Consider the following 18,758-nt stretch of genomic DNA (forward strand, 5'->3'; position numbering starts at 1 on the left):
TTGCATTTATGCAGCTCACAAGCTGATTTACAGCTTTTTGCATTCTATAGCGTGGCACGTCTAATCGATATCCAGAACGAGAGGAGGGATTTTGAGCTCGCTGGTAACAATAGTTTTCTAGTGCTTCATTATTCAATTAATCAACATTGGAAAAATCCATTTTCTCGAGTAATAAATTAAAGACTCTTTTTAGTGAAGTCAGCAAAATACTTTTATCCCCGCCGTTGATCTGGGAACTACAGGGGCGTACTCTAAGCCAACGAGGAGTGAAATTTATACCCAATTTAAATTCCGAATTTAAATTAGCCCATTAATAACCTCGATAATTTTCATGGCAAATTTTTGGCTGTGCTTTAGCCCTTTGAGCGAGGGAGCAAAAGTCAATCGAAAAGGCCCCCTTAGCAAAGAAATAACAACTTGTCGTTGAGAGAAATGACGTTAAGATGTGCAGGAACAAACAGAAATCAAAGATAATTTGCTTTTATTGTCTGTTCGACAGGAAGGTCTTTTCAAGACAAAATCATCGCTGATTTCCCCTGAGTGTGTACCTGGATTTTATCTAAATTTGTTTTGATTGGCTCGCTTGAGAAAAATTCAATGTGTGGAGCTTTGCAGCGGCGCACCCTGTTAGCTCGCAATATCGTAGAAGAGACAAAAGAAATGTTTATTGGGGCCCAAAACGATGCCCTTACCCTAATGTTGGACCCTCGGTAAGCAGTTTAGGACACGTTACAGTCGTCCACCTGCGCGTCACGTATTTGCTGCTTTGCTTTCCTGCTGGCGCGACGAATCAACGATCTGGATCTGGGTTTGGCCTGGCTGACGCCCTCCAGGTTGCTCGAACCTGCAATAAATCAGGGTTTACTGCATAAAGGGATGAATAAGTGTTAATTTTTTTGGCCCGGAATTATGGTCCGGGATAACTGTTCCAGGGCTTATGTAACGGCTGTGACAGTGTAATAAAGAAAAAACATACAGGGTGGTCCACGTAAGATGGTCTACTATCTTGTCTCAAAAATCATAAGATTTAGAAAAAAATGTAATATAAAAGTTATTTAGTGTTTCGTGAATTTTTATTTTTTAATATGTTTAAAGTTACAAGGTAGCATCATGGAGATCTTACACAGTTAGCTGATTAATACTTTCGGCATTATTTATATCTTACTTATTAGGTAATGAAACAATCTAGAATGTAATAGGCTTTGGAGGTATCCAAGCAACCAAAAATTAAATGCAAATTTTCAACTCATTATTGGAAGATATGGAACCATTAAATGGTCTCCTAGAAGTCCCGATTTGACACCGTTGAACTTTACCTTTGAGGACATTTGAAGAAACTGACTTATCAATATCGAATTAGTAATGTCGAGGGTTTAAAAAATATAATACAATAATCAATATCTATAAATCAAAGTGATGCAGTATTCAGGTCGGCAAGGAAACTAGAGGAAATATATGCCACCTGCATAGCAAAATTATTTGAAAGTGAATTATAAGAAGAATTCATCCAGGGGTTTCTCATAAAAAAAAAACGAGTTTCAGTCACTTCAAATGTGGAAAGTTTGAATATTTTTTCGCACTCTGTACAAAATGTTTCGAAAATAAAAAATATACTCTAGTAGAATGACCCTTTATTTTTAACTCGACACCTTTTCAAATGATTAACTAACACGATGTGAATTTACCAAGAAATTTGAAGAAGTTATCTTTTCTTCGATTTTTACTTTAGATTGAATTAACCCAAAACCTGCTAAAAATTTTCATATTTTATAATAGCAAAAGTACTTACAAGTTAAATTTAATTAATAGTTACAAGCAGAATTCTTATCGGTCACAAAATATAAGGTATTCCATTAAAAAAAATGTATTTTTGTCGCCACGATTTTCTGGACCACTCTGTAACTTCAAAAATATTAAAACATAAAAATTCATGAACAACTAAATAACTTTTATATTAGACTTTTTTCTAAACCCTACAAGTTTTAAGGTAGTGAATCTTACGTGGACTATCCAGTACATGAGAGGGTTGCGTGGAAAGGAATCCTGCACGAATTTGAAAGAAAAATTAGAAAAATTTACAGGGAGTTTCAAAAAATCTTATATTTCTGTTTTTCTTCGTTTAGGAAAACAAAAATTAAAAAATATGAAGTGGGACTAAAAATTCCAAATTTTGGATTGAAGTAGTAGTTTTCAGACTGGTCTCCCAAAAATATCAATTTGTGTAAGTCTCTCTCTCTCTCTCTCTCCCTCTCTCTCTCTCTCTCTCTCTCTTTCTCTATCTAAATCCTGCTGAGGTCCACCTCGTATCTTCCACAAGTTATGGAGATGTGATTATTTTTGGCCTTAATCAATCAGTATAATACAGTATTCTTCAAAATTCTCATTTTGCCCTAACGAGCGCCCCCTCCCGTCCAAAATAGCAGTTTTTCTCACCTGATCCAGACGGTTTGTCTTTTTCCAGCAAAGGGCTCTCAGCCCTTCTCTTTCCTTTGCTTGTGGCAGACACATAAGCACTGGACCTCCTCTTCAATCCAGAATTGGCCTCAAAGACATCATTTTTCGGAAGGATTTTCGAGAGGGTCAGAAACGAGCGGAAAACTTCTCGGACATTGATATCGTCTTTGGCAGAACATTCGAGAATTTTCACTCTGTAGTAATGGAAAATACACAGTCGTTAATTAAACACTTAATAAACGTAGGGCAGTAAAAACGAAATCTCCAAGGAGTTCTACCTGCTTTTAATGCCCGGAGGCAGTTTCGCAAAATATTAGTTAAATTTAATGAACTTTGAAGTTTGTTTTTCATTGGATTCTCCTTAGTCAAAGTTGGAGTTCTGTAAACATTGTGGTGTGTTTCCTGACATTTAATAACTGCCTTTACATTCCTTTAAGTACACCCAAACACGCAGAGCATGTGGCGTTAATGGTATATTTATTTCACACATTTTGCTGCCATAAGTGGAAAAACTCATAAATAAAATAGAGTAATAAACTTTTTATGGCACTAGATCAATAAAAAAGGGTGTTATTGGGTTGTTAACTCTCAGATTCTCTAGGAACAAATCCGGAAATTTACCGTCTGTCGTTTTGTGTTATGGAACTCATTTGCCGTTTAGAGGTGCAAATTCTCATGAGCTCATATGAATTTTCTGCGTGGAGCAGAAGCATTTTACTATAAATTTCAGGAGGAAAACAGCATAACTGTCAGGCTAGAATGGTAGAGCTTGAAAATATGTTTAGTAATTGGAATAAACAGCATGCGCCACTGAATTTTCTGAGATAATCTATAAAATTGCCGCTTATTTTTAATGAAGAGCAGTGCCCTCCTTTATATAAACGTTTGTTGACACGAGTGAAACCAGCTTAAAAGGAGAGCGATTATCAAAATGTTCTATCATCAAAAATAGTCTACGTATGCGACTACATTTTTGTATAAAAATAATGTAATAAAATTAGATGGTTTTAATAGTCATTTAGAACTATCTTAAAAGAAAAAAACGTCAAATACGCCCCTGTAATTGGACGGAGAACTTTCTCTCAAGCAAGAAGACTAGCACCTAATGATCATGGATAAAAGGCAGAGACGTACCCGCCCTAATTCCCACTTAAAAATATCCATAAACTTACCGTAACTTAGGCAATTCGCAATACACCCACTCTGAAACGTCCTCAATGGCAACCTCGCGATGCGTAGTTGCCAGATCCAACTTATTGCCGGCCACCACTATGGGGATATCTTGGTAGTCGTTCCTATTCTCCCGTATCTCCTCAAAGCACTGCTTTATGCTGTCGAAAGAGGGCGCTGAGGCGACCGAATAGACCAATAGGAAAGCGTGCGCCGTTGCTAGGCAGAGACGGCGCATGGCAGGAAATTGCAAATCACCTGGAATTAATTGTTGCTTTGTAAACGTCAATGATGGCTGCAGAAACTTACCGGCAGTGTCCAAGATGTCCACCTTTAGAGTCATGTGTCCCAGGTCGTACTCCTTGTTGTAGAGGTCTTCAACGGTGCTTCGGTACTTGTTGCAGTAGGTGTTGAAGAGGAAACGCTTGATCAGGCAGCTCTTGCCTACCCCTTGTCCTCCCAGGATGACCAGACGTATTCGCTCATAATCGCTCATTGTCGACATTTTGTATTCAATCGGTTTTATCTTAAGGAGGTCCTTCTGCAACGAAAGAGGCTTGGTAACAACTACAAAAATTTCCTTAAACGCCCCTGATTAGAGGCTCCTTTATGGACCATTTAATTCAAGGGTTAAATCCCATTTTGCCAGAATTGTTTCGTGTTTGTTTGAGTTAAAATCATTAAACGACCCCTCTGGCTCAGAGAGAGTATCGATGAAACTTTTTGCTAGATTTTGACTCTGGACTTGTGTGAGGCGAACGCCACTGCTTTTGAATGAAAATTTTTCTGTTGCAAAAAATCAGAGAAGACGAAGGGGGAGGGGGGCTGGAGGACAGGAAATATTTTCAACTCTGAAAGCACCAGATTCAATTTCTTTCAAGAACCATTGGTACAACCTCAAAAATTCCCCGTTAAACTCAGTTTACTCACTTAAAATGCCTTTTATGCAGTTCCTTCTCCCAACTAAACTTAAACTCTCCTCGTTACGATCGTGATGGAAATTTCTCCCGGTCGGTCGGTTGGTACAAACTTGGAATTCCATTATAATCTGCGGAGTTTACGTTGAAACTTCTTCCCGAACTCCACATTGGTCGTTACCGTCTTAAAATTGAATAGTACAAATCGCAACAAGATGTCCTTAAACACGGATTTGTGAAATATTAATTAAAAGTTTAACTTGAGAAGTTATTTGGTGGGGGCGGGGAGGCGCCCATTGGAGAAACCGAAGGCAATTTGAAGAGTTTTAACAAATCGTTATCGAATGAAAAAGGAAGTTCTGGAACGAAATAAGAAGTCATAAATTCTTGGAAAAAATGCCATTATGGAAAATTGAAGCTTTTTTTTAGGAAATCAGCTCTATGAAGCGTCGAATTTAAATGGAGAAGTTTGCCATTTGTGTATCATTTAAGTTGGCTGGTTAAGAAGCAGTGGCGTAGGAGAGCCGCATCTGATGAAAAGGTAAAACACACTTCAAAGTGGTTAACAGAAAAGAATGTAAAAGAAATTAGCTGACAAAACTACGTCATTGAATTGCAAATAGAGTATCGTCAAATTACTGGGCATATAAGGTAGAATTCGCTTTGATTGATTAACGTGTAGTGGCGCATTTGAGCCGCATTTGATTGAGGCTGCAAAATGTGTTTACAATGTTTCACAGTCTGATAGAGAAGGATGTTTTGAAACTGACTAAACCTTCTACGCCATTGAATTTTAAAGTAAACATTCTGTTAGGGGATTATGACCATAAATAATAAAATGTATCAATTGATGGGATAAGGGGCAGTAGAGTAGAGAATGCGAATTTGAAGCATTGAGAAGAATAATTCTGTCTGTCCAAGTAAACATTCTACGCTACTCAATATTGGGCCGAATAATCACCTGCTTGATGTGTACAAACAGGAAATAAATCATTTGATTGCGCATGAAACAGTGGCGTAGAAAAGCAGAATTTAACGACATACACACAAACGGCTGAAAGACATGAATTTTTTTAAAATTTGTGGCTTACGAAAGACATTTCTACTCTACAGAATTTTGGAAGACAAAATCTTTCTTGGTGAATAAACAGCGACGAGGAGGAATCGCATTTAACTGAGTTAGAAAACCTTTTTTATGGTGGATGTAAATGACAGGAACTTCGAAAAATTGTCACTTTCCAAAAAAACCCTCTACGCTACTGTCTTTTAAAGTCAATGATCACTTGGTCAGTACCAGCCTTATTCGGAAGCGGGGGTGGGGGTGAGGTTGAGCGACGGCCCAGGAAATGTGATGGACTTTCCTGGTTGATGGTTATTTTTGGGAGTGATTAAAAATTTCGCCCAGGGTCCCAGACTTGCCAAGCCCGGCCCTGCATCTAGTTATGGCGTGTCAACAGTGAAATTTGCATCTTGATTTGTCAACAAAGAATATGATTTCTGTGCTGTCCAAACACTCATAGGAGGAACGAAATTTCGCTCCAATATCAATTTAGTCATTGTCAATAATGCTTCAGTTAATTACGTTTTTGCTCTTTCAAGCTTTTGATGCCTTATTGCGATCACTGTTTATCATCGAACTCTATGTTATTTTTAAAAAATAAAGCCCACAAAAGCTCTGTGGAATTAAAAACCTCGTCAACGAATGGAAAGCACTCGAACACAATCGAATTCCATATTAATTAAATAAAATCCTGGAACGTATTTGGCTAGAACGAAACAAAGCTCCGCCATTTTATTGCCAGACCAACCCATTTAACTTCAAACTGAAACATTCAGCTAACTTTTAATACAATTCGTGCTTCAATTACCTGAATGTATTTGCATTACAACTCGCTCTTATACATATCATTCACATGCCTCCACGGTATTCACTTTTTGAGGAAAGTTTTAATCAGTCCTGGTGTTGACTTTGTGGTGTCAGGAGGAATCTAGTTGGGTCCTGAAGGCACAGGATGGTCCGGAGATGGTTGATTTTGGTGGAAGTTTCCTGGAACAATTAAATATATAAATAGGCAGAGCGGCGTTGAGGTCTGCAACCAGGGGAATCCCCCGATCTCTCCTTGGGGGTGATTTTAAAGAGATATTTGTTCAGGGGTGGAACATCATACCTGATGTTTAAAGGGACGGTTGGGGGTCGGAATCTCTGCCAGGCATATCCAGGATAATAAATTAATCTCGTTTAATTACACTGTGCACACGTCTGGTTTTGCATGCACCATTTGAGCGTAAAATTGCTGACCTAATACTGAATGAGCCAACAGAGTGGAAGGTTTAATAAATAATTAAAAACAGGTAGATTCAATTTACGTGGGGTTGTTTCGCCTGGAGTAACACAAAGCTGGAAAGTAAGAAAATGACGTTTTCTTCTTGGTTGCACCTGGGGCTCAGGAGCATGTTTTGTGTGGATTTCCTTTCGCTTAGGGGAGGATAGTAAAACTGGCTCTTTGAGAGCCTTGCAGGGCGCCCGAGAATGTTGTAATGACATTGAAATGTATTCATTTCGCCTGCGATATTATGATATAAATTATTCAGTGCATTGCCTGACGAAATAATAATACCAGAGCAAACGTTATTTGTTGTCTGTTCGACTCGTTATCGTAACATTTTGTTTGTTGTGTCGAGCATAATACACGACCGCATTTCGCTGATGCTTTTGCAGCTTTCCTCATTCCCATCGAGAGCAATTTTTTATTGCAGTGCTAATAAACAATCATCCCGAATTTAAAAACCAAACGCAAATCCCCTGAGCGAATATTCGCTGCTAAGGCTCTATAAATTGATAAAACAGATCCTTAGCGCTCAACTAAGTCTGTCATTTGAGCACTCAGGAAATTAGAAATCGATTTTGCTGAAATCTCGACAGTGGAAACCCGAACTGAATGGGTGCATCCAAGTCTTAAAGTCTTATGTTTCGAGTTCTAGAGATAATCGATCAGACACCGGCGAATTCTAATCAGATGGCGGCTTCAAGGGCTTGCTTTGTTCGTTGCAGGGTCAGGGACACGGGAAATGCACTTGACAAAGAATACGTAAGAACTTAGAAGAAGAGAGGAATGAGAACGTCTCCCCTGACTCCACGAGGATATTAGCACTGCATTGGGATAGGGGCAGACGCTCTTAGAAACCTAGGTAAAAAGGTGCGCCGGTTATACCATGCGAGTCTAAATTGTACCCCCCCCCCCCCCCCCCAACTTTTTACCAAATAATTTTTTTTTTAATTCAAAAGTAGCATTAAATAGAACAAAAAAAAATCTCTGGGTGTCTACAAAGGGTAGGCGCCCATAACAAACATAAGCAACCCATAACAAAGCTAACAGATAGATTGTTAAAAATACAGGATAAATGCAAAAACAAACCCCACAAGTGAATTATGCTGGACCCTCTGTGTATAACCAGAAACACAAAATATTTCCGCTTCGGATTTTCCAACACAACCCTATTTGGACATTTTCAACAATAAGCTAAACAATCCAATTTATTTTATATAAATGTGTTTATAAATACCTGCAAGGGCAGAAAGATCTAAAGGCCGATAGTCCGCGTCTACTTGTAGAAGCAAAGGTTTAAATAAATAAATAATAGGACAAAATTACCATCTTTTGACGTTTGTTTATTTTTCTAAATATTGTTTAAGTCACCGATACCACAAAATGGCCGATTTTTAAAAATTGGAAGATGGGTCGAGTAACACTTCAAATTAAAGAACTTTCAAAACTACATTTAATGGTGTATTAAGATTCAAAATTTATCGATTACTTTTTGAGAAAGATAGCTATAAAGTTCATAAAAAATGCAACGCAAACTCAGTTAAATATTACATAAACAATGAAAAAACTTATTTGTTGATTGTTTTTGATTTTGTGCTCACAAACAGTGTTTAGTTATTCCTATTCATTTACTTATTCTTTTTTTTACCTAATGAGTGTTTTTGAGCACAAAATCGAAAACAAACTGATTTTTTATCAACAAATAAATTATTCCATTGTTTACGCACTATTTACTTGCGTTTGCATTGCGTTTTATCAAATTTACAGCTATTGTTCTCCAAAATTAATTAACAGATTTTGAATCGTAATACACCATTGAATGTAGTTTTGAAAGTCCTTTAATTAGAAGTGTTACTCGATCCATCTTTCAATTTTAAAAAATCGGCCATTTTGCGCTATCGGTGAAGTAAGCAATATTTAGAAAAATAAACAAACGTTAAAACATAAAGCTTTTTGTCCTATTTAAGGCCGCCTAAAAAAATAATTTGAGAAAAAATGAGCAGGCCTGGGAGGGGGTTGCATTGAGATCCTAATACTACATGAACTGATTTTGGAATAGAGGTCGGTCTTATAAGAGTCCAGTACCATGAGAAGCTTTCACCGTAAGCAATGGACCGAAGCTTAACCCAAAGTGTGTGACTAAGAGACAGGAATCTTGGAGTGCGATTGGAGGGAGGAGTTTGAGTCTCTGAAAAAGGAAATCGGGCTGCAGAGAAGAGAAACTGCAAAAATGAGACACGAGAGGTCGAGTGAGACCTATACTTTGACAACACTCTCAGCTAACTTCTCTCTTCACGAGGTGGACCTGGAAACTGCAGCTCTCCTTACCTTGAACGTGGCTACCATGTTTCTTCAGGTCTTGACAAAATCCGGAAGGAAACGAGAGGAACTTGAGGATATACGTAAATCTTTCGTTTTATAAACCACTTAGGCGCATTTCGCTGGATTCCCTCCGATTTACCGCGACTTATTCTGCTAAATTGAATCTCTTCAATTCCTTTAAACAGTCTCTGTTTATGTGCCTGCCTAGTAAATGCCTGGAAAGATAAGACCTAAAAACTCTAAAAAACTCACTTGTATGAACAGCAATATCTTCACATTCACAGAAAAATGCCAAATTTTAAGCCCAATTTCCGGGATACAAAAGCCGCCCTTTCCAGCCACGCACTGACATTAACCCACATTCTAATTAGCTACTTTTCAACGTGGCCCTTCAACGAGAATCCGCCCTTTCTCCGGCTGAACAGCGAGATGTCTTGTCTTCAATCCCCTCTATTTACCTACTTTTCCATTGGGTTATTGACTTTTTGCAGCATTGCTGAGTGCTTTAAATCACATTCAACTATCGACAGACTGTCTAGTGTCGATAAACCTGTTTCTGGAGCCGTCTCATGCGTACATAATAGCAAATTCGATAAATCCTGGAGGGCTATTCATTTCCGACCGAACGAACAGGGAAGAGGATTATGAACAGGTGGATGGTTTTGTTTGTATAATGCGCTGTGTCGAATCCAACGAAGATCGGTTTTTGCAAATATAAAATACGGGTGCCCCTTATTGATTCAAATCATTAATCCCCCCCCCTCCCCCCATATTAAGCCGGAGCACATTCACGGGCTCACGTTTGGAGAGCAACAGTTCTTAAGATAATTATAATTGGATTTACATGCCCGAGCAATAAATATTTATTTAAAGACGCTACAAATTAATTTTGAAATTGGTATGGCATTTCTTTTGTGGCCACGCCCCCCTTGTCCACCCCAAACTTGCCTTCATGTCTTAGAATGAACTGAAGAGTGATTCTCTAGAAAAACGTCATTTTTATATGAAATATGAACAAACATTTTGCAATAATTTCTTGGACGTTATCAAGTCCAGGTGCTTCCCCCATCGCTTCTTTATTTCCTCCCTCCTTCTTCCTCTCTCTTTCTTGTGCCTTCGTTATCTGTTTCTGCTATCTTTCTCAACGACTCTCTCTGGCTTCACTTACGAAAGCTGCATTCTGTCTATTTCAACCATCATATTTCCTATACTACCTCCCCCTTCCCTCATTTAATTACTAGGGCGTAATTACTACCTGGGGAAAAAGTAAATACGTCGCAGACATTAGCTCGGGTTACACTTTACTCTTACCTTTCGTCTCCTTTGTTTGTTTATGGATATTTCCCCTATTTCTTCTTTATTTCCCGAATTTTTCTTTTTCTCTCTTTCGCTTTCTCTCCTTCTTTTATTATGAGTAACTTAAGGTAGTAAGTAACGTTAGCTCTGAAAAACTGTAAGTATCCATGCATTTTCTTAAAACGTCAGATCGCTAGAGCCTCAGTCCCACCCTAACGTGCAGGCAGAACTCCTTGCACGAGACATCCTCTTAGACAAAAAGCTCTTTGCCTGTTTATGTCACCCCCATTGTCCATATTTGCAATAAAAGATCTCATTCGAAATTCCCTTAATTGAAATCCCTTGTAGTACGATTCGAATCAATCAGAAGTCGTTTATCCATTTTGAATGGCGCCGGTTCGGACCCGCAGGTTTTCTAAAGGGCATTTACCCTGGGCGCCCCTTTGTGTTGTTAACGTGCAGGGTTAAAATCCCAAACGATTATAAGCTGTAGAGCTTTGATGTTTTAAATTTGATGAAATTTTTAGTATAGGTTGAAGTGGTAAATTGCATGATATAAATTATTACTTACAGGTTGATGGAAGCTGAGCGTTGCTGAAGCAGATGAGGTTCATTGCTTGCATCTGAAAAAGAAATAGAGAAATTAATGCCCCGAAGCAGGTCAACCGCAACATGCACCATTTCCCCGGTTTAGTATGTTTCGAACTTCATTAATATCGTTGTAATTTGCATCAAGGCTTTACAGATATCCAACACATTCACCAAATTAACCACTTCACCTGAAAACCTGGCTTTGCGGTCGGTCTGGCAAAGCCCGGTCCACAAAGCCGCAGCAATATCGTTTTGTTTCCCGACTACGAGATTTCATTATTCTAGTTTTAGTTGTTTTCTTTCGCTCCATGATGTTTGCATGGAAATGCTCTTGCCAGGAATTTCCCGTGTTTCCATCGGGAAATACGTCTTGCTTAACAAACCCTCTAAGGCACGCTTTTTCCTTAATAAGGGGCGACATTTCTCTCTCTGACAGGATTTCCAGGGATTGTGCATGCTCTCAGACGGGTTATACAGCTCGTTGCGTTATCTTTAAATATTTTCCCTTTATCATTCGCAGGTGGAAACATCAAACTTTCGCTATTTACTATCAACTGTAGCGCGTGACCTTTTAATTGGGTTTTTCTGTCCTTCAGGCCCCGAAAATCTTTAAAATTCCATTACTTAAATTACCTAAGTAAATTTAATAATTTTAAAATTCCCCGCCTTCATCGCTCTGAAATTAGCACGATGTTTTCAAGGAAATTGCAGCAAGAAAACTTCAGAACATTGTTATGGCGCAAATATAAATTCTACGAGTTCTGAACAGTGGCTGAAAAAACATTGGCGTAAAGGAACCGCATTTAATGGAGCGACAAAACATATGGTAAAATATCTTCAATTGAGAGAAATTCTGAAAAATAACTGTCTAAATTTGTTTTCTACGTTTGAAGTGAATAATCGTCTTGTGTATCGACAGTGAAATTTACAACTTTATTGGTCAATAAACAGTGGTGTAGGAGCGTCGCGGCATATTCATCCCTGAACGAGATGAAATAACTAAATACACTTCAAAATGACTAAAAAACAGGAAAACTTAGAATAACTTCCCAAAGAAGTGATTTCGCTACTGAATTTTAGAGTAAGTGCCACTGTTAAGAGACAGCGGTGTTGCAAGTAACAAAAAATTTTTGAAAGTAGCTGAAAGAGAGGGGAATTTTGAAAATTAATTGATCAAAAAAACAGTGAAGTGGTGAAGCAGTATTTGATGAAGTGCCTAAACAGCCACCGTTGTGGCTGTACGATAGGGGACTTTCGCCAAAAAAACGAATCATCTACGCCGCGGAATTTCTATGCGAATTATCTTTTTCTTTGGGAATGTACGATAAAGTTTTGCAGCTTCGTTGGTTAAGAAACGGGGACGTAGGGAAGGTGCATCTTACAATATTTTTATTCTTCAACCCCAATTAATTTTCCTTCAAAATTTCCCTTCGTCCTCTCACATTTAAAGTTCCTGCGGAAAACGACATGACGACTATTCGACCTTAATAACGGTTCCCCTTTTTTGCTCTCGCACAGCAATATTTGATGTGATGTTACAAAACATTCCGTACCTCCGAGTTTCATGTTATATTATGCGAAATATGTCAGCCCTGCAATATTCCCGGGGGAAAGAGAGATTTCATTGAATATAACTTTTCATGTGGATAAATGCTCGTTTAAATACTTGTTAAAAAAATATGCCAGGCCGGAGCAAACAGTCTGGGAAAACAGAGGCTTTATTGAGCTGTTAATTGCTATTAAGTTGAGCTCTAAGGGGAGGACGATCGAAAAATAAACCCTCTAGACGGTTATCTGGGGCATGATGACGAAAATCCAATAAAATCTCACTCGTTGCAGTCAATAAGGTTTCCAACAGCCCTTTTCGCGGTTGGGCGGTTTTCATTAGGACTATGTATGCAGTGTTTGCTTAAAGGTCAGTTAGGTGAATCCGGATTGGCATGCTTGCACAGCGCCCTTTTACCGTCCAAACTAAGGAAATTGTATAATTTCCAGAACATTGTAGATTAACCCGGACACCACAGCGATGAGGGACGGGAGTTTCGAAACACCCGAGGGCCGCTGCTGTGTTGCTCCTTCTCTCTGGAAGACACAGTACTAGGTTTGTCTTCCTAAAACTCATAAGATCCAATCCATTTAGCAGCACTCTTATTACATTACTTCAATCTTCTTCTGTCATATTAGACCTCTCCGTTTCAAGTTCCCAGTATTTCCGTGCGGTGGGCAAACTAGAAATCAATGAAGCTTTAAGGCACGCCGAATTGGAAAAGCTTTTAAGTTCACTGAAAAGCTCCTTTGAAATATAGCTTGATGGGGATGTAAGCTTAATCCTCTCAAAGGTAGGCTTATAGTTGATGTGGATTGTGTAACGTCTCTTACTTTATTTTAGAAGTCTTCCTCTGAGAAATGATCTTGATGTGTTCATTGTTGAGGTGGAGTGCGTGCGTGTGTATGTGGGGTTGCAACTGCATTGCTTCCATTATGGGGTTGTTTTTGTATTGCATAACTCTTCGCCTTTATCGGTCTGCTATATTGATGGCAGAGCATCAGTTTCGTTGTTTGTGGTCCTGAATCCCGAGACTTTGAAAGAAGAGAAAGATCATTCCTTAATGGGGAAAAGTTCTCTCTTGCAGTTTAATCTAGTGCTCTGCTGCTTCGTGATTTATAAAACTGCAAATTTATAGAAGCGCATTGGCGTATTGTCTCCCTAGCGGCAGGAAGTGAAGTTTTTAGAGTCATAAAAAGTTTTTCCTGGCAGTTTCTTTCAGGATCGGTTTCTTAGGATGCTATCCGCTATGATTCACTCTTACATTCAATACTGCAAATTCAATTATCAAATGAACATAAGATTTTAATGGTTAGAGATCATTTTCTAAATTCATCGATGTAGGGCCGATCTGAGCGTGGAAAGCAGTTTTTCAGATTCATTAAAAAGTGCGCTCAAACCAGTGACGTATCATTTTTTCCTTTAAAATTATTCAATTACTTGTTGGTAGGAGCACTATTGGCGTTAAAAAAAATTGCTTAGTATTGGTAATTTTCTACCAGTATATTCATCAGTAGGGTTACAAACCTATGGGCCTGTTAGCATATTGAGTAATACAATATATTGTTATTTAAGCCAGTTAAAGAGCCCTTAGGCCAGAATTAGGGGACATAGTTAGTCTGAAGGGCCATGGCATGGCTATTGTGCCACAATAGTTACCCCTGTGTCGGAACGACCTCTTTAGACGCTCAATTTGAGAGCTCATGAAGCTTAATTAACAAAGGAAATGTTTTGAGATATAAGTTTACACAGAGTTGAATTACACGCTCGATGGTAATTTATTCCAATAAGTACCTAATTGTTCAGTTTTGCGATGGAGCAAATTGATTCGACATTCGTAATACGTGCATATTCGGGTTTCATTAATGAAAAGCACCTGGTTGAAACCCTATGGATCATTTTAACATCGAAATGCCACGTGGCAGCCGACAAATCACCATTTAGTCACGCCAATTATTGCTTAATAAGGTTAAAACAAGCTTGGTTTAAAATTATTTTATTGCTTTTCAGCGAGATTTTCTAATTGGATGTCTGCACGAACTGCATCGACTCCCAATTTGAGTATAATAGAAGCGTTTCAAGTGCAATCAAGGGAAAAACTGTCTCAAAGCAAGTTGCAATTTCCGTTCAAGGTATGTCGAGAATTCCGAGTCTGGGCTCTTCATTATTGGCAGATTTGCCTTCTACAGGGCGTGAAATTCCGCGAATTCAATTCCACGGGGTACAATTTACGAGCAAGCTTCCAACTTTGTTATTAGGCTCAAGGGATTGTCGACATCTGGCCTGTAAAGTAAATTTTTCATTGAAAGTTGCAGGGAATTAGAACGTTATCAAGAGGCACTCAGCAGGTCCTAAGCGCCTCTCCATCAAATCCAAGGGGAAAATGAAAATTTTCCCAATGAGAGGGGAGTTTTCCCGATCAAGATAAATGTGCCTCCATAAAATTGCCGACTATTGACAAGGCGTAGTGGCCAGACGAAATACATCAAGCGAGTTTTAGTACCAAATTTGAAACTCCGAAGTTCTAGTTTAAGTTCGGAAGTTTCGAGGATTTACGTAGAAGAAGGTACACCGAATATCCACTCAGTGATAAAATTAGAAAATAGATTTATTACTCACTTCATATTCATTTCACCTATTTCTCCGTAAACGCTAAAAATTTCAAACTTAAACTATTTCTTCCAGAAAGTAAATCCAAAGCTCGGAGATTGTTTTAGAGCTTAGGGATGCGCTGAAGTAATTTTCAGATGTAGTGAAACTTCCCGAGATTTTTCGGATGCATTCATTAAATTATAAAAAGATTCTTTGAAATGATGGTAGCGGAAAATTTCCCTAAGAAAGTTCTTGAGAACCTATAAAAACCTCTAAATCATTCCCACGTTTCCTAACAAGCGACGAAAGTTTTTTTTGTTCTTTTGAATCCCACATATAGCTGCGAGGACTCTCAAAAGCGCTCTAAACTGGATCTTTCAAAACCCCAAAAATGCACCAAGGAGCTTTTGAGATCCAAGAATAGCCTTCTCTTGCTTTCCTTGAGAAATGCAGTGCAGTGCACGAATTCCTGCAGAGAATAATCCGCATGCTTTTATAAAAAATCATCTTCATATATCATAGAACATTTAAAAGTAGATTTTGATTTAGGAACCAGACCAAAGATGTGGTTCATGTACTATGATGCACTACCACACTTTAGTTTAGTTGCATGTCAGTTTCTGAGTGACAACAACTAACCACTGGACAGGAAGAACAAGATTGTATCCATAGCCCCCCAGATCACCAGATCTGAAACCTTTAAATTGTTTTCATGGGGTCATTAGAAATCAATAATTTATAAATATTATATTTGAGTCATGTGCCTTTATTAACCACACATCAGATATATTCATAAAAGTTTGAATTGGACTATAACAGACCAACGATAGAAGACACTTTAGGTTTTTAGATAAATTGGAGATATAAGTGGAATATAGAATATTATAGAACTGAATCGCTATTGTTGAAATACTGTACATTATTCAACCCCGAATTGTAATAGGATTTACTGATAATAAGCGACACTTAAAATTTTAATTATAACCGAAAATTCTCTTCAACTCCATTTAAATCTATGCAACTCGCTTTTCACTTAATCGCCCACAAAATTAAAGCTTTGCCACTTCATTTATAAATCAAGCCTAGAAATCCAATGTGAGATATTAACTTAGACGTGCCGCAAACATATCTCATAATATTCATGATGTGAGGCCTTTATTATGTTGCAGGGACTGACGTTCTATTAATGTAGTCTCAACTTTAACCAAATGTCTGGTTTTGGCTTTGATGCTTCTGTGAGCTTGATATCAAATTAGTCGTGTAAATACGCATAGAGCCTCGCTTAATGCAGTAAACAACAGGCAGTAATTTACTCACTCAAACTTTAATTAATAAAGATTATACAGCCCTGATTATCGATTTAATATACTGAAGGATAATTAACATTCATAACGTGCATTGAAATTGGGTGTCGTCGACGATTTCGTAATAGAATTGGAGATGCACATTTCAAAACTAAATCTTGCAGTCGGCTTAATGTCCTCTATTGTCTGTCTTATGGCTATTTATCGATATATTGTCTATATCGATCTATATGTATGTATATCGATAGATTATCGGTATTTGCAATAAAAAAGATAGCTAATAAAGTAGTTTTGCTTGCACATTTCTGTTTTGTAATTTTATTGGTTCCTATTCATTGTACTTACTTCTGCCTAAGCACTAAAAATCCCAAACCTGTAGATAAGCTGTCTGCAGGTTCAGGGAAGTCGACAGTTTAGGTTTAGATAAGGGATTTAAAGTATTTTTCAAATTCAAGTTTCTGGATTAAATTATTTCAAAAAAAATAACTGGATTTTAAAGAATGATTACCCGATCCCTAATTAGTTCAGCAATACTTGAGACTGTAATAACTCCCCCGCAGTGTGCCCTTTTAAGCAGCATCGGCTTCAAATCCCTTGGAAGCAAGAAAATTCCGTATCTTTGAAGCAATCAGTAAATTGCCCTAGTGTATTGAACCCCAGAACGGAGCCTATCGTCGCCATAAACAAGATTACAAGCAGCTTTTGAGCGCACAAAGGAGAACGCCTTTCGGGAAGAAAAGCTGTTTCGTATCACTTTTAAAGGTCAGCGAAAGTCCAAGCCCTGCCTCTTTACGTTACGAAATTGCTATTGAAAAACGCTCAATTTGTTAAGAAAAACGAAAGTGATGGTCTTGCGCCAAAGAGCTTCATATTATATACAATATTTCCCTATCTCAGGATTTCCCCCAGAGAAACTCTATAGGTCGCAATCCAATTCCGTGAAGAGGGCTATATGGGAATATGAGGCGTAAAGTGTCGCCGAAGGCCCTTTAATTTCGGGCTAATAGCCGTCGACTACATGGACGTGTGTGACTTAATTTTGGACAAAATACAGGGGACGTTTTCTTTCAAAACTCTCAGCGTTCGTCGCCCTAAATATTTAAACCTGGAAACCTAATAGAGGATAACGCTATAGGGTAATATGAAGCGTAAAATATCACAGAGGACCCTTCAATTAAAGGCTAATAGCCTTATAAATTATGGAGGTAAGTGGTTCTATCCTAATTTTCGTAATTTAGGATTAAATGGAGTTTTGTTTGGAAACTTCCAGTCTCCATCGCTTTGAATATTTAAATAGGGGTCCTAATAAAAAATAAGGCTTTAAGGAAATATATAGCTCAAAATATCACCGAGGGTTCTTCAATTAGATCCTAATAGCCCTTAGACTATATGATTTCATGGTTCTTCTTGGTCGTAATATCATAATTTTCAATTAACTAGCTGTTTTGTTGCCAAACTCCTGACCTTCATCGCTCTAAAAGTTCGAACAGAAAAGAAGGAAAAACTATATGAGAATATAAGAAGTAAAACATTTCCAAACGCTATTTAATGGTCTTAGACTATATATTTAAAGGTAGAGATACAGGAGGTTTTTGCTTCGAAACTCTTCTTCTTTATATTCAAAATATTCATAACAGGGAAACCTCACGAAAAAGCTATTGAAGCTTTAGGGCAATAAAGAAGTTTCTGAATCTAAGCAGGTCTTTTCAGAGAAAATCGCTTAGTCGAAAATTCGATTAAGCACACCCCGCGCTCTCACTGAGCTCTTAATTTATAAAAGCCTTGATTAGAAATTATTAAGTAAATTACCGTACGAGGCAACGAAGTAAATTTTACAAGTTTACAACAGCTCCCGAAGAATATTTAATAATAAATAAATTTCGGGGAACTGAAGCGGACTTTCTCGAGGCGAAGCGCTCGTTAAAGCAATAATTAAAACATCTTTGTGAACGTTCTTTTTAGTCCCTTCATTTTGTATATTTTCGTGCTTTGAAGTTCACTTACCAAAAGGAGCTAAACGGCTTCAACAGAATAAAGCGAGTACAGAGTCAAGATAAGTGATAGCGAGTTCGAAAATTGCCGGGAAACGAAGCGAGAAAGTGCGGAAAGGCCGCGTTGCAACCGGGGGCGTCCTGCGAGCAAGTCGAGCAAAACGCAACTACGTTAAAGCCGTTTTGGCATGCTCTTCACGGGCTCTTTGCGCCTGCAGGAACGTGTAGTTCATTGTTTTTGCACATAT

At 38.1% G+C, this 18,758-nt stretch overlaps 1 protein-coding gene across 1 annotated transcript; it reads right to left on the bottom strand.

The window, feature by feature from the left end:
* Positions 1-431: 431 nt before the first annotated feature.
* On the bottom strand, positions 432-18,662 carry LOC136411756 (GTP-binding protein Di-Ras1). Its single transcript, XM_066394448.1, has 7 exons — positions 18,524-18,662; positions 11,058-11,109; positions 6,410-6,588; positions 3,934-4,165; positions 3,627-3,882; positions 2,434-2,648; positions 432-844 (listed from the first exon to the last, which is right to left on the bottom strand). The coding sequence occupies exons 4-7, from the start codon at positions 4,127-4,129 to the stop codon at positions 720-722; spliced, it is 792 nt and encodes a 263-aa protein (XP_066250545.1). The 5' UTR covers positions 4,130-4,165; positions 6,410-6,588; positions 11,058-11,109; positions 18,524-18,662; the 3' UTR covers positions 432-719.
* Between the last annotated feature and the right edge of the window lie 96 nt (positions 18,663-18,758).

This window comes from Euwallacea similis, chromosome 10 (assembly GCF_039881205.1).
Source record: "Euwallacea similis isolate ESF13 chromosome 10, ESF131.1, whole genome shotgun sequence".
Lineage (NCBI taxonomy): Eukaryota > Metazoa > Arthropoda > Insecta > Coleoptera > Curculionidae > Euwallacea > Euwallacea similis.